Source organism: Protomyctophum bolini (assembly GCF_963924005.1).
Source record: "Protomyctophum bolini genome assembly, chromosome: 16".
Lineage (NCBI taxonomy): Eukaryota > Metazoa > Chordata > Actinopteri > Myctophiformes > Myctophidae > Protomyctophum > Protomyctophum bolini.
In genome coordinates this window covers 22,790,603-22,812,778 of record NC_137877.1, presented here as the reverse complement: position 1 = coordinate 22,812,778, position 22,176 = coordinate 22,790,603, and the positions used below count along the sequence as shown (strand labels likewise).

Here is a 22,176-nt window from a genome sequence, read left to right as displayed (position 1 = left end):
TCATTTCAAGAGATTATAGTTATACTCCCCATTTCAAGCCTCTGGAGACTTCACTCACAGGAGAGGAATTATATTACAGTCCTAGAAAGGTATACAGTAACATCAGTCTGGTTATGTGAGCAGTCTCAGCGTACTGTACAACAACAACACAAGCCTCGCTGATGCAACAGCATGTTCCATGTTTACTTCTCCTGCTCGCTTGTCCCCGAGAGAGTATGACAATCCTTAAATCACGGAACAATTAAAAGCGTACTAGATAAAGCTTTTTGCTCTGACAATCAGATGGTTGGCGTGATTGCGTGGGTGAGAGTGAAGAGCAGTCTATGGAGGGTTCCATTTTCTGGGAGGGGGGGGGGGGGGGGGGTTCCATGCCACTGCTTGTGATATCCCCCCTCTGGTCACATGATTTATCCCTGCTGGTCTGGTCAGACTAAATTAAATACATGGCATTTCCTTTTGGTCAATTATATGTTTGATATTTATGTTTGATAATATTTGATAATAAAATGTTGGAAAAACGTTTCAAGCTTGTATATCTGCTACTTTTGATGCTTTCTGTGATGCTGTATAGTAATATGAGCGTTAATTTACGAAAAACACACAGTTAAAATATGGAGATAAGAGGTTTCTGCCCGACAGCAAAGATAGCAGCATATATATATATATTTTTTTTTAACTGCTTCTAAGATGTAGAAGATGTTTAGAGTCGGCCTCAGGTCCTTTTAGAATCGGCCTCAGAAAATGCCATGCACCCTGTTTCTTTTAGGAATGAAACACTGGCTGGTGGGATGGATGACACATACATTACGGAAACCTGCCTGTTTCATCGAGGGGTCAATCCTCAGTTGACAGACAAGTGCTTCGCTAGGTATCATTTTGTGGTCATCTGGGACCACTGCCAGCTGCCCTAGGACGCTATGTCACAAAGCGTCTGGGTTGGAAAGTGGTGACAGGAATTCATCTTTCAGAACCTTTTTTGGGGGGGGGTTGTTTTTCTTTTCCTTCATTCTGTGGTATGTAGGGGGATGTTATTGTCTCCACCGCAATGCAGGGAAGCAGAAAAGAAAAAGAGAAAATAATCAAACTGGAAAGAAGACAATTCAAGTGACTGAATAATTCCAAAGAACAGGCAATGTATATAAGTACCGAAGGGCAGTTCTTCTTAAGGAGGACCAGAAAACATGGCCATGAAAACCATGCCTCCCTTTTGCTAACCCTCCAGAGCTAACATGATGCTATTACCGCAATGACGCAAACTGATTGATGTGCGTTAATTTGCCACTATGAGACAGTTTCCATTGAAGCTATTCAGCAACCCTCTTGGGCCAATTAACCACAACACTTACGATACATCACAAAAGTCAACGCTGAACATAATCAGTTGCAGCGTATGCCCATGAGGTGAAAGAATATAAGACGGCGGTTATGATAGCACATGCAGTTTCTAGATGCTGCCCCTCTCTCTCTCGCTCCCACTGCTTTTGATACCACAGAGATGCTGCAATATGTTGCGCATCAAGTTGAGGTGCATGTAGAGTGTTCATGGTGGGCACTGTCGTGACAGATGAAAAAGCCATCCTCCAGAGGTGAACGAACGGAGGAATGAGATGGGGCGCTCGGAGTGCAGAACGATCAATGAAGATGTGATTCATAGCACAAACAGATCTTTTGGAATTTGGAGTAGGATTATGAAGATGTATTATTATTAAGGGACCAAGAAGTCACGAAGTGACATTGGTCACTTATTGTTTTTGTGGGTTTTTTCTTCTTCTTCTTCCTCTTCTTCTTCCGCCAAAAATAGCAGTTCTGGCTGAACCGTGCAGTCTGTTTTTGCGAAACGCGGTAATCTGGTAGAGGGCCCATGACATGAACATTGGACAAGGACAAATCGTAGTAATTTATTTTTAAGTGGAAAAAATGTTTTTATGTTTTAGTTTTTATGAGGCAATTAAAATTGCTGGTTTGTGAAAATTCTTCTTCTGCCTATAATACATACATGCAGCGTCATATGCTTTTTATTATTAATATTTTTTTTATATATTTCTTTGCGGCTTACGCCTTTTATTGGTTTTTTGAAGGGACAGACAGTAGGCTGACAGGAAACGGGAGAGAGATGGGGGAAGACATGCAGTAAAGGCCGTGTCGGGCTCGGGAGTCGAACCCGCGGCACACTGTGACTGGATTACCAGTCGGGTGCCCAGACGGTTACGCCACCGCCTGGGCCACATGCAGCGTCATATGCTTATCACTTTACAGTATAGCAGAGGGTCATGCCAAATACCACTGAACGCAGTCTTACTCCAATTGGCCAAAATGGGGCGCTATAGCAATTTTTTTTTAATTAAACCTTTGAACAGTCATAACTCATGCTTTGTTTGGCCAAACACTGGCCAAACACTGTTTAAAATGTAGTAACTGATTGTCTCCAGGTAGCTCAGTCAGTAGCTCTTGCCTTCAGACCACAAGGTTGTGTGTTCAAATCCGGGTACCGACAACTCAGCTCGTCTTATTTGTGCATATTGTTCTTAGTGCACATTGTCTTCTTTCTTGGTCCCGCCTTATCGCTGCTTGCAGCTATATTTATTATTTTGAATCTGATCTATGTGGGTCAAAAACAACTTGTTCTAATGCGTACGAAGCCACTCTTATGTCAACCATGTAAAGTAAACCGTGCCATGAAACATATTTCACAGGTTGTGGATTTGTTTCCAGTGGTAGAAAGTAAATGAATACATAAACTCAAGTACTTTATTTAAGTATAATTTTGAGGCATTTTTACTTTACTGGAGTACTTTCAATTTTCAATAATTCTACTTCCACTCCATCTCAATGGCAAATATTGTGCTTTTAATAATTATTTGAAAAATGTACTATAGTTACTTTGTAAATTGTGATTATCATTATTATTATCCACAATGTGTCACTTTGCGACAAATAAGGACTTTTATAAATGTTATACATTGTGCACCTTCTGCACAATTAGTTTTTGCTGCTTTTACTTTAGATATTTTACTCAAGTAAAATATGTGAGTGCTTCTTCCATGTTTGTTTAAATTGTTTCCATACAATACGAGCGAATCTGTTTCACAAATCCTAAATTGGGTCTTGCTCAGCAGGTGGTACTGAGTTCTGGGAACCCAGAAACTTGTACTTGCAAATGTTTTCAAACGTAGCGGAAAAATGGCTGATTTACAAGCTCACAGCGCGTTGCAATGTGACAAAATAAATAAATAAATACACGTACATACAGTACACTAGGCATGCCACGGTATGAGATTTTACAGTACGGTACGGTGCCGGTATTGATAATCTATACCTCGGTATTCCACGGTATTTATATAAAAAAAAGAAAAAAGACCCCCCCCCCACCTATGTCTAGACTACTACCCCCACCTCCTTATAAGCCCTTCTTTGTTCCCCAACCTGCAGGCCTACATATCTTATTTTTTTATTTTTACCTTTTATGATAATTTGAATTTTGTTATTTGTCATGATTATGAATTGATTGAAAGTCCTTGCTGTCTTGTTTCCATTCGGTCCTGCGCCAGGGACGAATGGAACAAGACAGCAAGGACTTTTTTCAGTGATCCCTTTGTATTTGTACCCTATACTGATTACATTTCTGCCAATAAAGTATTCAATCAATGAATCAATAGATATTCCCCACTGTATTTCACTGTACTATGGCTCCCCCTAATGGCCGTTTTAATGGCGTACCCTGTACGCTGTAGCAGCTGGTAGTGCAATCTGCGCATGCTCACAACTGTCTCTGTGTGCCTCCGTGTTTGTTGACACTAGTTCACTCTTATAGTACATATGGAAATATGGAATATACAATTGGATCTGGGTGTCTTTCAGCAACACTAACTCAAAGGTAGGAAGCAACTTTTCAATCTACTGCAGCTGTGTGGTGAAAATAAATGTTTTGCCTTAGTGTGCGAGTGGAGTTGCTTTGCATATGTGCAGCAAGCGCTGCCCACCGACGCTGTATTAAAATATCGTATGCTCGGAAATCTTACGGTATCAACACCGTGGCTGTTCCTGCGGTATTACCGAAATTCGGTAAACCGCGGCATGCCTACAGTACACACATCTTCACGGGCTGTGGAAAGTTCCAGGTTATATGGAAGGCCCTTCGTATATAGTCGAAAAGAGCTATTACGGTACTCACAACATGCAATCAGGATGCAGGCATCAGCGAGCAATCAAGCACCGTTAGCTTAAGACGGATGGCATTAAAGTACTCAGGTCAGCGGCTTTGAGGCGATTACATCCTGGGATCAGGGTGACAGTTCACACAGGACACTTAACTATGATTCCCTGCAGCTACCGCAAAACTATAGTTCCAACCTGCTCCCCCCCTTCAACCTGGTCCCCCCTTCCCCCTTTGTTTCTGTTTTTTAAACTTTCGATAATGAGAAAACAATGTGCCGCTAATTGTGATCATGGGCCCTTGAGGGGCTTGTGCGGCGGCGTTAAAGGTGACTGGTGCTAGGGTGTTTATGCAGCGTGTGCTTTTTGTAATCAATATCCTCATCAACGTGAACTTCTGACACAACGAGGTCCGTTCCAAATTCAGCGTGAAAAAAATAAATGAATGAAGAAAACGTTGACCCTGGCGGTCGAGCCCTCCTCCAAACACTTGGCCTGAAATGCTGCAAGCGTAATTCACCTTTAACTTGTTTCAGAGAGCCTCATCTGCGAGGTGGCTATAGGTCTTTTTTGGGAAGAATATTAAACTTTCTTGGTGATTAGTCAAGACAAAAGCACTGTGTTTTGGAGTGGTGGCAGGTTAGGGCTCCTCCACTATGAAGTGGACTCATTATTTTATAGCCCCGGGTCCCATTTCATCATCTTCAGTTGTTTCAGTCCTTCTCTCTCGCTTGTTGTTTTGTAGTCTGTTTTCTTTCTTTCTTTTTTTTTTATCAGATTGCGACTGCGAGAACCATTGTTTGTCAGACCACAAAGGGTACAGGGAACTCACAGCCAGAGTCACCCAAAACTCAAAAAGAATCAATTAATGATGAGAAAGATGCAAGTGTTGACGTCTTTGTCACAGTGACCAGTTGATAAAAACCCAAACCCCTTTGACACATTTTGCTTTAGTCTCCCTCCTCTTCTGAGGGGCGGGTGGGTTTTGCCTTAGTTTAGACTACTTCTCCTCCTTTTGTTATTTACTTTTAACTCACTCAAGCCAGACACACTGGCACTTAGATATTCAGAGATGCATGAAAAATGCATGACTGCTTATTCAAAGTTGTGCTTCTTTTGATTCTGCGGAGCAATGTCAAAGAAAGAAAACCTCAAGTTTTATTAGCCTCAGGGGAGCCTTTTTTTGAGCCTTTAGTCTGACCCAGAGGACATCTCCTCTAATCAATGCTGAGGAGAGTAAAAAATGAATTGAGAATAATATTATCTATTGCCGCCTGGCCTACTTATGTTATGTATCTGTATCTCGCGGTCTGCGCTCTCATTTGAAGTCCCACATAACAAACATATCGTCTCTGTCCCGGGGGAAACCTCACATGTCCAAAATTGTTACTTTTCAGAAAAAGCTAAACAAAAGAACCTGTGTTAATGGTTCCAATGTAGTTATTATTTTAGATCGTTCGTACTTCTCATTGGTACATATAAAACACACAGACACACTTAACCACTTTCACGTTCAAAACGTTTCAAAAATGGCAAAAATATTGATATAAATTCACAACGTGTCACGATGCAAAGCGTTTTTGCTACTTTTGTACATCTGCGTGATGAATTAATTTACGAAAAGAAATAACACACATACAGTAAAAAGCTGAAACGCGGAGATGCAAGGTTTCTGCCCGACAGCAACGATATGGAGCATCTTCTTCTTGCCAGTTTACACACTGCAGCTTTTTGACCTAATAGGTTGCAACATATTCTCGCTCTTTCTCCACCAGCCCCCGAGAAACACACAGAGCCGCGTAGACGAGAACCACCAAGCGGCTCTCTTCTCAACCTCAAAGCGACCCTGTCACAACGGTCAACGTTTCTCACCCTGGCTGGCTGCTCTTGTTTCTATATCGTGTTTGTGTTAGTGGTTCTTTTCCGCGAGCATGGCACGAGATCTGGGGGTCCCTCAGGTGTCAAAGAGTCCTAATACAAAGAGCAGAGCACTGCTTTCCCCCTGCCTTCCTGCTAGGTATGCATTACAGCTACGTCAAACCACTGGGGTTACTGATAGCAACTGGCGGAAAGGAACCATGAAGTACATGTACTGAAGTACTGTACTTAAGGACAATTTTGAGGTACTTATTTTTTCTTAGGCAGATGTGTATAGACAGAGATATATAGATCAATTGTACCTTTACCTTTTACTCCACTGCGATTATTTTAAAACTTTAGTTACTACTGCATATTTAGATTATTCCAAAACAAGCATTAAGCAATGAGGAAATTTATACTACGGCTATCAGGGAAAATTGCCGATCGACAAGCTCACAACGCGTTGCAATGGGGCGCTGTCGGGTGGAAACCTGATACATCCGAAACTGTTACTTTCAGGATTCAAATTCAAAATCAGTTGCATTTCGAACTTGTGGATCTTCTACTTTTGATGCTTTTGTGACACTGTAGGATGATCAAGTAGGGTGTTAATTTATTTACGAAAAAACACAAAAGGCTAGAGCATGGAGATAAGTGGATTCTGCCCGACAGCAATGATATTTTGACAAATACTGTTTGTACTGTTACTTTGGTACTGTGTGAGTAGGCCTATACATGCCAATACGTTTGTGGTTTTACTTGAACGCAGACGTTTCACTTGTAACAAAGTATTTCTACATTGAGCAATTGCTACTTTTACTCAAGTTAAAACAATAATCTGAGTAGGCTACTTCTTCCAGGACTGCTGATAGGCAGATAAATGACACCGTGAGCAGGAAACACTAGTATTGTTTTGAGAATAGAGAGAGAGAGCAGAGAGAGGGTTTTATCTGCGAGCGTGGGTTAACCTTGAAGAAAAACAGCAGCACTCCAACATAACACTTACCACAGAACAATGTGCAGGGCTGTAGACAGGGATTATGATATTGTAAGGAAGGGTGAGGAAAGTGTCAAATAAAAAGGGACAGCGCAGCTGAGTAAATACAGTGCGGTGTGGTGACAATAGGCTCAGTGACATCCTTCAACTCGCTCCCCGCTACCACCCGCCAACCCCTTGCTGGTGGAATTTCTAGACCTGTGTGTCATTCTGCCAACACTGCAGTCAGTGCTTCTCAAACATGATCATGCCAAGGACCCCCAAATTGATTACGGTATAGCCTATGTGTTTGGCCGCGGACGCACCCCCGAACCCCCCATTTAGAAATAGTTTATGCCAGGGACCTCCATAAGAGAAGACGTGTTTTCCTCAAAAATTGCCAAAGAAATATTTAAACTGGGAACCTCATTTTGCCGGGGACCCATGGATCCTTCTGAACGACCTCTGGGGGTCACCAGACCCCACTTTGAGAACCAGTGCTTCTCAGTGACAAAAGGGGAACACGTGAACTTGGTTTGGCAACGACGTGTGGTGGTTCACACTTTACTGACCACCCCTTAAGCACTTAAACCCTCGGAGTTGCAACTGTACTTAGTTTATTTTTATTTTTTTTATTTTGCCATCCGTACCAAATCTCTTCGCGGTGCGTTGTGAGCTTGTATATTTGCACATTTTGGCCAATGTTCTCCCCCAGATTTTTGATGCTGGTGGTTGGCGATGATACAGGTCCGTTGCAAAACAAAATGCAGAGATGCCTTGTTTGTATTAGTTTTTTCCTCCTTCAGCCTCATGTTTGCCATTTTTGTCTACATTTCTAACCACTCTTACCGTGCATCCCAACGCCCCTGGTGCATAGCTGTGATAATCCCTGCAGAGCAGACCCTTGGAAATTGATTGAACTCCCTTCCTTGCACACGCTCCCACCAATGTTTTTTTATAGCTAGGGAAAGAGGGCACTTCTTTATTTATTTATTCTTCTCGAGGAGATGATAGCCGGGAGGAGGTTTGGTTTACAGCGTGCTCTTCTTCTATCCCTTTTACCCATAACTTCCTGTAGGAAGGGAAGGACCAGGTCTTCCACTGGCTCTACTCTACTGGCAGTGGTGAAAAGTAGCTAAGTGCATTTGCTGAAGTGTTTTGAGGCACTTTGACTTTACTTGAGTATGTCCGTTTTTCAATGCTTTACATATTCTCCACTAGTACATATCACTCAGAGGCAAATAAATATATATATATTTTTACTCCACTGCAGTTATTTTAATACTTTAGTTGCTAGTTACTTTGCAAATTTTGATTTATTCTTTTACAAAACATACATTGACCACTTAAACCCTATTTTCATCACAATAGTGTACTTTTACTTGTAGGCTACTAATATACAGTAAATATATATTTTGATGCCAATAATGTGTGTACTTTTTACCCAAGTAAACATTTGAATATAGACCTTTTACTTGGTCATAAACACTGTAATTAAAGCGAGAAGTAGCAGCAGCACGAATCAAGTGCAGTGAGAAATACTGATTTAGAACACATTTTGTAGAATAGGCCTCGAGTCTTTCGGGTTCGTAGTGAGTAGTACTACGTTGTCTTCCACCAGTACTCATTGGTAGAAGCGATCTCTGGGAAAAAACAGCTGTTGAGCAGCATGGTTTACACAGTGGACGGGGGACGAGGGGGGATGAGGGGTTGTGACCTTTGCCTTTGGCAGAGCAGGCCGTCGATGACAACGCTGTCAAAGGAGGATACTGCCTCACAGGAAGGGAGAGGATAATAGCGATTCGGAGAGCAGTTGGGGGAAGAAAAAAAAAACAACCCCACCATCATCACCAAAATATTTCATTATGTTAGCAAGCGATTGAGAACAGTGGGCACTCAAGATTATTTTGCCGTTTTTCTTCAAAACGATGAAAAATGTAATCAACACTTTTCGCCCGCAGAACGCAAGAAATGACTCATGTTACGGCGATGATGAAGTTTAATAATTTGTTGGCATAATTTAGTACAAAAAATTATATTCTCTCAAAATGTGCATCACGGCTCAGATTGCAGCATTCAAAAAACTACATATGGATTATGGTTCAAAAGAAGTAATTATGGTGCTATGCTCTTTTAAATAGTGAAGAAAAGCCAAGAATATGCCTCGTAGTCTGCGGTATGAGAAATGGTGACATAAGTGGGTATCAAAAAAATGTAATAAAGCCATTATGTTTTTAATCACATCTGTCTATCTGGCAGCCATATCTTCCGGAGGTATTTTCTTAGATTATAAATCACACTTTGGGGATAGGGGGCAAAAAATGTAACAGCAACTTTCTGTGCTAATTTTAACTTTAATCCCGGTGTTGATTGACAATGTTGTCAGCCCTCAGAATAGCCTCGCTGTCGACATTACAAGCACTTCTCTGTCCACGGCACTTGGATTATTTAAAGATTATGTTGTAATTCCCGTTTTAATCTTGCCTGCATTAAGATTTCAGAGCTGAAACGCTGTGCGAGAAGAGAGTAGCACTCTGCCACCATGAAGTGTCTTAAGCATTTGATGAGATCTGGAAATCACACTGTCAGCCCCGTCTCTTTCCCTCCTGGATGTCACTGCTCTCTCACTAGAGCCTGACTAGGTTTTTGGTTCCCATCGCAGAGATTCCTAATTAACTACTGATTACTGATGTTTTGACCAATATTTTTGTCAAAAAGCACTGAATAACTTCTGGGCACCTGCTGGCCTATAGCGGCCCAGGTGCATACCACATATAGTAGGCTCTAATGCAGCGTGTCGCAGGTTTGAATCCCGATCCCGACAGCCTTTGCTGCGTGTCACTGCCCGTCTCTCTCTCCCTGCCCCCCTATCAATAAAGGCCCCAAAAACATCTTAAATATAAATAAAAAAGTCTCGTCAACTTGGAAAAGTTTAATTTCATTAAACTTTGTTAAAATTGAACATTCAAATATTGCCAATTTACAAGCTCACAACACGCCACAATGTGTCACAGCATATCGACTTAAATCGGCCATACCGATATATCGGTCTGGATCAAAATGTTACATGACATTTTGATCAGTTTACTTCCCTGGCTCAAGTCCTTGTCACAACATTATCTTCAAAGACCAGACAAAAGGAAGAAGTACTGTGCAGGATCACCAGTCTAATTCCATAAACTGCATATAATTTCTATGATCAGGATGTAAAAAAGACTGTTCTGTAGCAGCATCACGTATTACAATAATACAATCTGACTCAAATGTAATTCTGCTCAGGAACAGGTGGCACAAAAGACAAAGATACTGAATGAATCATCTGAACTACTATCTTAAGCACTTAAGCCCTATATCCTTCTTCATGACAAATAATTAAAATAGCAGATTTTACAAGCAATTATGGCTTTCTTTTGAAAATGTCAAACATTAATGGAATTATTTTGAATTTTTGGATGTTCACCTACTATATCGGCTTGCCAAAAACTGTGCCTTTTCAGGATTCAAAAACTGTAAAAGTAGTAGATCAACAAGCCCAAAATGTGTCGCTTCACGCCACATTTGAGCTTGCAGATCTGCTACTTTTGATGCTTTTGTGTGAAACTGTAGTATGATCAAGTAGGGTGTTCATTTATGAAAAACAAGTTATAGGATATGGAGATAATTAAGAGGTTTCTGCCCAACAGCAACAGATACACTGGCATGCCCAAAAACACAGACTCCACATTGAAAGTGGTTAAAAGGTGTGGAAAAGCAGCAAAAAACTTCAGGACAAGGGTATAGGACATGAATTGTGAAGCATGTATTGCCATCATCCTGTAGTTCTAGACAGTATAGGGAAAACGTTTGAGAACTTCAGGATGTAAGTCACATAGTCTCACCTGGACCACATGCTTCCTGCTGGACTTCTCTGTTGTCCAGTCAACCACGGCTCCACAGAGGTCCACTCCATCAGGCCTGACTCCAGATTTCTACAGATTAATTGAATATTTTATTAGTCAGAAATGTACAGTGGTGGAAAGATACTCGCATTATTTACTTAAGTAAACGTCTGGGATTAAAAATGTACTTGAGTACAAGTTCAAACAATATCATGTCCAAAAGAGAAAAAAGGAATAAGAGCGGCAGTTAGAAGCGTGGGTACGGAGAGGGTCAGAGGTTCTTGACTTCACAAAGTCCATAGTATGTATAGGGAGTTAATTTACCAAAACACACAACAAGTTAAAATATGGAGATAATAGGTTTCTGCCCCAGCAGCAACGATGCTACTTTTACTACAAAGTCCAAAATCTGAGTTCTTCCAGCGCTGCTTGCGCTCTTCCACGACCTTTTCCACAATGGACTTGCATCATTATTCTATCAACATGACCTTCATCAGGCTCGAGAACAAGAAAAAGAACAAACTCCAGAAATCAAAGTGCAATAATGTAATCGAATAAGGGACTACCAATTTATTTCTGGTTTGGTCTCATAGTTACCCACGTATATATTTCTATCATTTCTTTTCAAATGAGAATGAAAAGTTTACTGTATTTTCAATATCCTCGATATCTTATTCTTCTTCCTTTGGCAATTAAAACCGCTGTGTGTAACCGTGGCACAATAAGAGATGACTTTGTTTTCAGTCGAAGAGAAATGTGATTTGGAAAATGCTGCTTTTCAAGCAAGAACTAATCAAAGTAAAAGGCATGGCAAGGCCATTTAGATATTATTGCCTTTTACTGTGGTCTCAGCTAATTCAAACCATTTCTAAGACAGGAGATTTCTTGAGGATGAAAAAAAGAAAAGAAAAAAGAAAGAAAATTAAAATTCCGTAAGCAATGTCATACAATATGGAAGGGCCCTTTGAAACAATGGCATCTCACTACAAAGGACTCCTATCTGGCTCCCATTTTCTCCATATCGGGAAACTAGAAAGTCGGCTAACGATTCCTATATTGACAAATTGGATTATTGATACTAAAGCCTTTATTTACCCACTTAAACCTACAGTATAATGACATGCCCAAGTTAGGGAGGCCAGGTTGGAAGTTGTACAATGAAAATGACACGACAAATCCAACCAATTGGGACACAAAACAAATTGCACAAACTCGGCTGCATAGTTTCACATACACATGTCGTCAAAGAAGTCAAATAATGGTCGATCAGCCCGATATATCAAAACATACATGTCTGAATTTGGCTTTTGCATTTTGATCCTAAAATCAAACTCTTTCTGGTTAAACGTCTCCTCAAAGGTAAAATGTGAAAGGGCACTCTAAACAGAGCCTTGCTGTGCATACATTATTTGACTAATGCTGCCTAGCATTACAACATAACACAGGGCACAAGCTCATTTTGTGTGAAGCAGTGTATAGTTTGCAGGTGAGTTCAGACCTAAACTGTATACACGTAGGCCTATGACGGCATTGTATATAGCAGGCCTAAACCTAAACACTGTCTAAAATGAACAAACTACAGACCACGTGCGAGTGGCTAATTTGTTTCAGAGACTAAAAGATAAACCACATCATATAACCGTCATCAAAAACACTCTGTAAGGTTCGATTTCAAAGAAGACACGGCTATCGGGGTACATCGGCCACATGTAGATGCTTTCCTCCTGAAAAACAAGCGGTTAGACGAGACCACGATTTCCATCGGAAGGGGGTCAGATGATGACTTCAATCTGTAACCCAGCCCTCAAAATGTCTCTCTCGAATAATGAACTATTGGACGGAGGGACTCTGACAGACCCGACACTCATGGGGCTCAGTAAGGGAGAAGGCTTTGATTAAGTCCTCGGAGCTTCATTAAAAACCATGGCAAGCTCATTTTAGAGACAGCCCTCCCCTATCCAATACTCTCCTTCTCTCTCTCCACCAGTCACCAGTTTCAGTCTTTTTCTGTTTGTCTCTCTCTCTTCCTCCTCTCTATATGCACGTCAGAGCCACATCAGGGCAGGGTGGATTAAAGTCTGATACATACACACAGGCCGACAGACAGGCGCTCACGCACGCTCGCACACACACACGCAGAGGCAGCAACAACACACACGCCACACGTCTGTGCACTGCGCTCCCTTCCAGGAGGTGGTGGGGGGGTAAACAGTCCCTCATTGGTTTCTGATGGGGTGAGCTCCAGTCCTCGGGATCAAAGCCAAAGTTAATTTGCCAGTTTGAAAAATATGAAAATGAAAAGAATACGGTTCATTTCTGGCATCAAATTAAAAATGCACACAGTGTGTGCGTTCACTCAACGTTTGCACTCTTTAATGCTAATAGGCAAGGCTCTCTGAAGGTTGATATGAGGCCATAATTGAACACTGGCCCTCTTATATAGTCTAACTGGTAATGGTGGCCAACTCTTTTACTGTTGCTGTCACTTCTGACTTTACTGTCACTTTTTCTTTTAACCCTGGATATGTAGCTCTCTCTCTCTCTCTCTCTCTCTCTCTCTGTGTGTGTGTGTGTGTGTGTGTGTGTGTGTGTGTGTGTGTGTGTGTGTGTGTGTGTGTGTGTGTGTATGTGTGTGTGTGCGTGTGCGTGTGCGTGCGTGTGCGCCTGAGTGTGTGTGCGTGTGTGCGTATGCATGCATATGTGTGTGTCGGCATATGCACTCGTTTGTGTGCAAGCAAGAGAGGAAGAGAGAAAAACAAAAGGATAGACGGGGGATTGAGGGGAGCGACAGTAAAAAGGGAAGAGACGTGCAGCTTATGGGAGTGAGTGAATATGCATTTACATACCAAATTCGATAAAGCCGCCTCTTGCTTGCTGTCTTTGTAAAAGAGGAGCTGGTCCGCGGCCAGGACTACCCACGTGGACGTCCAATTCTTCCGCAGCTTTTTGCCACCTTCCGATATTTTTGCTTTATTCAAATATTCACCTTTCAGCTCAACCTGAAAAAAATAATCAACATTCAACAGTGGGGAGGGAGAAAAGAAAATAATCAGTGCCAGCAAAATTAACATAGACAACATATTGAGGGAGGGTAAAAAACTGTGAACGTTTAATAAAATAAGGAAATGCATGAATTGATTTGAAGGGGGGAAAAATGCAAAGCAGTGAATTATGCTGTGCCAAAGTACAAATCCTCAGTGTTAATGTATGCATTTGTAACAGGTCCATTTGGGTTACATTTCTAATACTCTCAGAGTTACATTGACAAGTGTGAGAACAATACATTTATATGGACCGGTGACTGACCACATACAGTACGGCCGGCACACACACGCACACCCTACAGTAATTTGCAAACTTTTCTTTTTTTTTGTTGGAGACGCTGCGTTGTGTTTCACATAATGGACGTGCTGCCATGTCCCATTAAAACCGGGAAAGCATAATATAATGTGTCATTTTAGATTTTAGCTATAGATACTGTATATGAATGTGTGTCACGATAAAACAATAGCAGATATACAAACTAATATGAGTATGGTTTATAGTATATACACACAAAGTAATTTGGGATAGGGATCCGAGACCAAATAAATAATAATTATGGGGGGTCCGTGACATGAAAAAGGTTTAAGCACCACTGATATAGCAGAAAACTGTTCAGAAGACATTAGCATGGGCCTCAGGTCTAAACTCTGAATGGGATACATATAATACTGTACTCACAGAGAGCAGTGTGGCTGCAGCCCCTCCGACACTACTATGCTGGGACTGATTCCTCCGATGACGAGAGATCTGCACAGTAAAAACAAAAACGAGGGGACACAAGCTCTGTTATTCATACAGTAACTCGGAGACTGAGAGGGTGCAAAAGGGAATCAAATGGACCCGGCCCGGCGTCCATCACATTTGGCACTCTCTCAGAGTTAGTTAGTAGCAGCTCTAGGGAATGTTGCATATCATTATTACTATGTCGTTGCTGTCATCCGAAAGGAAACCCCTTATCTCCATATTTTTTGTTTTGTGAATGAATGCCCTACGTGATCATACTACAGTGAATTAATGCCCTACGTGATCATACTACAGCGTCACACAAAAGTATCAAAAGTAATGGATCTGCACGATCGAAACGCGATGGGAAGCGACACACTTTGAGCTTTGTCAATCGGATATTTTTGTTCTTTTTGGAATTTGAGTCCTGAAAAATTACAGTTTTGGACAAACGATAGATATATTATAATTGTATAAATGTAATTATTATTATTATTATGCATGCATTGTATTGTTAACTGTACAGGCTGGGTATTTTTCATTTCTTCAGTTAATTAGTTATAGTATCGATTTAATGAAAAAGAAAAAAGAAAAAGCACAAATAAAATATTTCCAGGTACAAAAGAAAGACCGTGGGCTATGTATTAATCCTTGGCTTGATTTGGTTAATGCATTAATTTATACAGAAGCAATGGAAATGCAATGCAGATAATTAGATGACTATGTATACTGTACAGAAGATGGCACATTACTGCAGTGTTTATTATAATGTGTATATAATGTGTTATATACTGTACAACGTCTTATTAAGGTGTGTGTGTGTGTGTGTGTGTGTGTGTGTGTGTGTGTGTGTGTGTGTGTGTGTGTGTGTGTGTGTGTGTGTGTGTGTGTGTAAAAATAAATACAAAATCTGTAGCATTGCTAAAGGCAAACACCTTGTTGGCCTACATTCCAGGCCGATATTAATTATGATCAGGACATGATCATTGGTCTTAATGTTAAAATCTTGCAATGACAAAAAGGAAAAATATAATGGCAAACAATAATAAATACTCATACAATTTTAATGGAATACAATATATATATATATATATATATTTATGTATATTTTCTCAGACGATAATCCTCCATCTTGAGTGGGAAAATAAACCAGAACAGAATGTGATTGCATTAATGTATTAATGATGATATGATTATTTATTGATGCAATTAACAAATGTATGCGTTTTCACTAAAAACAGAAATGCGATCACACCGTTTGCAACCGTGAGATGGAATTCATGTCATATACAGAGTGGAGAGAGCAGACTGCACTTTCTCACACTAAAACTGTTCTCCTCTGGCACAGTGCAGGCCTGCCCTCTACTGGGACACACGCAGTACTGCAGAAATGGGGACAACCGCTTCAGAACTGACCTTTCTTCTGTCTCTGTTTGTTTGTTTGTTTTTTTGTTTATGCCAGCAGTGTTTCCCAAAGTCCAGTGCCCCCATGGAAGGGGTGCCAAAGTTCACGACCCATACCGGTGGTTCTCACACACCTTTTAATTTCAAGGACCACCACACTGTAACCATGAGATTGTGCTGTTTATGCAATAGTGTGTATGATCAAATTAGTGTACCATTTAAATGAAGGCCAAAATTGCATTCTATTTTTTTAATATAGGAATGATTAAAGGGAACCGCCAAGGAATCGGACTGTTAAGGAACCGGAAATCCTAAAGGATCCCAGCCCTAGTTCGAGGGTAATCCAACATTTCATCCCTTGCTTTCATCCACTCTCTGCACGTACGTAAGGTCGAAACTTTTTAACAAACATTTTCAGCAATTAAACAAGCTATTTTACACATTGTTTTCATATGAGAAGTATATGGCTTAGGTGGTTAATATGTCTGAATAACTAAAGTAAGTGCGTGTGTGTGTGTGTGTGTGTGTGTGTGGGGGGGGGGGGGGGGGGGGGGGGGGGGGGGGTCAGTTTTTGTCCACTGTAAGAAGGGGACTTAAGGGTTCAAGGTTCAAGTTTATTTAGTGTCCCCGAAAGGCAAATTGGGTTGCAGCATAGACAGTACATTAAAGGGAGAAAGTAAAAATGTTATGAAACACTTAGGTTCTTTGTAGCAGGGCCGTGCAGAGAGCACTGAGGGGGCAGGTGCCCAAACTCAAGAATAAGTGCACTTGTGTGCGTGTGCCGATTTTTTGCGGGGTCCATCCTTCGTGCCATTTCCCCCCCGAAATGTAGTAGGCCTACATTGGATGTCTTATGCTAATGGGGCAAGATGTTCCACAATAACTTGGCCCATTTGGTCATTGGACAGTAAAATATAAGCAATACTTTCTCATTATAATGTAAACATTAAAATATATAAAACGGGTCATCGGGAGGGGGAAGGGGGACTTTGAGGCAAAAGGGCAGGTGCCCAAGCCCCAGTGTTGTCCCACCCCCACCTTTGCACGTGCCTGCTTTGTAGCCCTGCTGTCTTAAAATCAATATCAAAGACAACTGTCTTTATCATCATCGATCCTGCTGTATTCCTATGGCTTAATCAGAATGTCCTCTGCTGGATTTGAAAAGTGAAATTATAACAATAAATTCACAGCTAGATGTCATCATCCGCTCTCTCTCTCTCCCATAATAAAGCCATGGACAAACACAAAGTCTTGTATATGAGAGAGGATAACCTTTTGTGTTTTTCATTGCAACGCAATGAAACCTGTGACCGTAATCAACAACAACAGAGTACATGCTGGCATCATGGTGCACTGATGCAACATTACAGCAACACTTTTATACGCTCGCTCTGAATGTTAATGACCACGTTCCCCAGTCTACACTACAGGACACCATCACTGCTTAATTACACACGGTAGCCTCTTGCCTGGCTGCCCTCTGGCCAAAGCTTTATTATTATTACAGGACCGCTATCTCGCAAAACAAGTAGCGGGGTGTTGTCTGCGTAATTAGCAAACAGGGAAACGCAACAGCATCACTTATACGAGCCGGGATGTTGAGAAATGTTGCTTCCTTTTAAGGACTTGATATAAGCGCTGATTTATAATTTGTTGTACGATGGTGAAATTCTAAATAAATCTACAAAGGAGTCTCTTTTGCAACTCTTTCACTTAATTTCTCATTATATGGTTGTTGTCGGGTGGAAACCTCATTATGTCCAAAACGGTTACTTTTCAGGATTCAAATTCAAGCAAGCTCAAAACACGTCAATTCACTTATCTATGTGCTATTTTTGATACTTTTGTATTACGCTGTACTGTAGTTTGATCGAGTAGGGTGTTAATTTACTTTAAAAAATAAAATAAAAACTAGCATGTCAAAGTTTTCAGGGCAAGGCACTAACCAGCCGTCCTTGACTGATGAAGACCGCAAGGTCGAAACGTTATACTTTTGTATACTCAGCACCTAAATAAAAGGCTCTAAATGTCCGTGCTGCTCCAGTCTCTTCTCCTTATGCAAAGCACTAACCAGCCGCTTTTCAGCAGCTGGTAAAAACACAAAAAGTTAAAATATGGAGATAGATTTCTGCCAGCCCCCACCCCCCTCCCATTTTTCCATAATGTACACGTTTTTCCCCTTTCTTACTTTCTTTAACTCTATATATGATGTTTTCCTTTTTGAGGGGCGCTAGCCCCTCCTATGCCCAGCTTTGTCTGTTTGTGTGAACACAAACACGATGATTTGATTGGCTGATCACCCAATATAGCGATGATTTTATTGGCTGAGCAACTACATTTTGGGGGTAAAATGTGAGGGCAGAAAAGTGAAGACGGCAAAAGTGATTGGCTGAGCATGGAATGTGATGTATGATCACATCACATGAGGGTGATTTTTGATGGGCTCTAGCCCCTCCTATGTCCAGCTTTTGGTGTGTGTGCAAAACCTTGTCCTACACATAAGCATTAAAATGCCATTGACAATTAATTGACAATTTTGAGTGTTTGTGTATTACACAAACATTGCGTAACAAACATTGATGACTAAGGTGAGGAGTCAAATTGTGACTGGCTGGAATGAGATGTATGATGATAAGAGCGCCCTCATTTCACACGGGTGTGATTTCTTTCATAGAAGTGTATATTTGTACATCTTTAAATGTTCTGATGGATTGAAAATGGTGGACCCTGATGTAAACAAGTCCTAGTGCTTTACCTGATTATATATATTCGGGGGGCTCATCCCAGTGTCGTTGCAGCGCAATATGGGAAGAAGGAAATTGCGGGAGTTGACAGACTCCACTTCATGTTTCAGCTGTGTTTTTAAACTCAGTAGTGTGCCCTGCACACAGCGCACACTCGCAATTGCAGCTGGAGGGCGACGCGACACACACACACGCCCACACACACACACACACACACACACACACAGAGCTGAATGGGCCTGAATATATGTGTGTAGGCTGCAACAATGATTTCATAAAGTGTAGTTTAGTTTTGAACAGGCAACTAATGTAGTGATAGATTAATTGAATGGGCCTGAATAGATAGATAGATAGATTTATTTATTTTTGTGTCATGCACCAAAGGCGCCCAGCCCACATGCATGGGCTTACAGGACACACCATATCATTGCATTCAATATTGCATTGTGTACAATAAACAGATATGTTTTGTTGATATTCCCTTTTTTTCTTTTTACACAAACAAAACATTCTGCCTTATTTCCCACGCCCTGCATAAAAAGTCTGCCAAAGCAAAAGTACCTTTCCTAAAACATAATTCCAGTTTTTCATAGTCCTCCAACCAGAAAAAGTCTGCACAGATGGTTGTCGAGAAGGATGCAACATGCTGTGTGATTTACCTGTTTGGGTTTGTTTTGCGCGACTGGCTCGCAAATGTTTGGAGGCACGCGTGTATTGAGAAAGTGCGCTGCGTTTTCTTCGTGGCATATTGTGTTTTTGGGGGGGTGATGGCAGAGTATATTTTGTTGGTGGAGTGAGTAGCCTACAGTGCAGTCAGAGAGTAGTTCACAGGTCACACACAGGAGCAGTGAAAGGGGGAGGGGACTTGGGATGGCAGTGTAGAGTAGGCACGACATTGAGGGGATAGAAACCATCCCGGTCGCGTGGTTCATCTAACGCGTGTGTCACTGTGAAGGACTGGCCCCATTAAGTGAACGTAGTTGGCGACACAGGAGCAGTGAAAGGGGGAGGGGCCTTCGGATGGCAGTGTAGAGTAGGCACGACATTGAGAGGTAGAAACCATCCCGGTGACGGTCGCGTGGTTGATCTAACGTGTGTGTCACTGTGAAGGACTGGCCCCATGAAGTGAACGTAGTTGGCGTAGTAGACGCCAACATGACGATTTTGACGTAGGCTGTTGAGGTTGGTTTGATCTTATTTCGATTATGCTATTGGCTCATGGTACGGCCGGTAGCCTATAACCAAAGCCCCTTGATCATTGTTTTTTTGTTTTTTTTAACCCATTCTGGGCGGGAACCCATATTGGTATCTTACCCCCTCAGGCCGGGCACCCATATTTGGGTTCTGTACAGTATGTACAGTATTCAAAAATGTAAAAATTTTGATGCTGCTATATAAATATTTGAAGTTTTTCAGAAACCTTAGGTCAGGATTTAGAGGCATTTTTAGAATCGGCCTTAGGCCTAAATGGGTTAAAGCATGCAATTCAATATCATAATACTAGTTTAATCTTAACCAATTAAATCATAAATCAATAAATCAATAATTAGTAAAATACACCTTACAACTGTAGCCTACTTGGTATGCTCTTTTTTTGAGGGGCGCTAGGAATCCCCTCCAACATATGGCTTTCAGAGATAACGTGGCAGTCTATGGATTTTTGAGGGGCGTTACCCCTCCTATGTCCAGTTTCAAGTTTTGCCATTGACGGTGAACAGAGAAATGACATCAGATGTCCGCTTTTCATGACGTAAATTAAACATCAAAACATTAAACGCCATTGACATTGAAGGGAAAATTTACGTCATATGGAAACGAGCAAATCAGCTAACTAATCACAGGCAACAGGCATTCTGATTGGCCAGAATTAACCAATCACAGGCAACAGGCATTCTGATTGGCCAGTATGGGATGATGCATGATGATGTATGGTATTAAGAGCTGATAAATCCGCTAAATATGACAGGTTCTGAGACTTTTAGATTGGCTACTTATGGAATAAACCAGGCTACACTGAGCAAACTTGTCTTTATGTATAGATTTGACTTTATCTCACGGTCACATCCAGGATGATTTAATTCTGCCCGTGTTATAAAATAGACAACAGATTGATGTGAGTAGATCTAGTTAAAGTTTACAGAGCAGGACACTGCTTCTCAAACTTCTTCATGTCAAGGACCCCATAAATGAATGTAGGTCGCATTTACTATGGAATCTTGCATTTCCCGTCAGTGTGTCACACCCTTAGAGTATGGTCACACCAGGCAAGCCCCCAGGTGATGGTGACATCACGTGACATCAGACACCATATATGGTGCTCAGGTCATCGTGACATCACGTGACATCAGCCCCCATATATGGTGCCCGCCAAGGTCATCGTGACATCATGTTACATCATCAGGGATGGATATAGTGTCATGTGCCCTGATGTCATAGTAAATGCGACCTGCCTCAGTTAAGCCCATATATGGAGATCCCTGATGCTATCAATATTGGCCAGCAACTCTACATCTGACCTCACGACGTCACTGAGCCGCGGTGAAGAGAAAACCACCGCTCTCCCCAGCCCTTCACTCTGTTTTTACTCACCACAACATTGGTGACATCCAAACCACCGGTGGTTTGGAAGTGGTCACCTCGCCACCGAAAATCCGAACTATGAATAGGCCTTTACCATTCCATTCAAACTCTAGACGGGCTTGCCCCAAAGTTATTAGTGCAGCCGCAGCCGGCGAAAACTAGAGAAATTAAGGCCCTCATCAAACCCTGTAAACTCAAGAGAATGTCCCCGCAACCACTCTCCATATACTGTAGGGAGCTGGCCTGTTCTGACATTCCATATGCTCATCTGGCCTAATCAAGCCCTGTATACTCAAGACATTCTCCTTATATGGCCACTAGTACAGAATGCATTCCATGTTGATCTGACCCCCCATGCCAAAGCGCCAGTGCTCGCCCAGCAGTCTGCCGTCAACGACGTGGATGTGTGCACGTGACCTGGTCGCATTCTCGCCCTCAGGCATCTTACTGGTTATATAAATTAATATGTATTCATATAGATGTATTGAAAGCATGTTCCCTCCACAAAGTCCACATGGACTCTGCCTTGTCGTGGCGTGGAGGCTTGGGTGCCTCTATGATGAAGGATCAGCTCTGTGACCTTAGATCACAGGGCCAAATCAAGTCGCAAATCAAATAAACCAAATAATGCTTGTTGCAGAGTGTTAAGCACTGGTTCTCAAACCTTTTCATCTCAAGGAATCCCAAAATGATATGGATATGACACAAGGTTCTAAAAGTTATCATGTCATGATAAAGTACAGGGGTGAAACAGGTTTGAGAGAAACGGCTGGCTGGCCTTCTAATGAGAACACAAAATCTCTCTCTAATATAC

The 22,176-nt window shown here is 41.5% G+C and overlaps 1 protein-coding gene across 1 annotated transcript in view; it reads right to left on the bottom strand.

Annotated features, from left to right (window-relative positions):
* arhgap15 (Rho GTPase activating protein 15) overlaps positions 1 to 22,176 on the bottom strand; it is a 75,624-nt gene that overhangs the window by 50,144 nt on the left and 3,304 nt on the right. The window contains exons 3-5 of the mRNA XM_080785313.1: positions 14,590 to 14,658; positions 13,713 to 13,865; positions 10,867 to 10,956 (exon numbers count right to left, since the gene is read on the bottom strand). Coding sequence (XP_080641439.1) covers positions 10,867 to 10,956; positions 13,713 to 13,865; positions 14,590 to 14,658 — 312 coding nt within the window. The remainder of the gene's footprint in view (positions 1 to 10,866; positions 10,957 to 13,712; positions 13,866 to 14,589; positions 14,659 to 22,176) is intronic.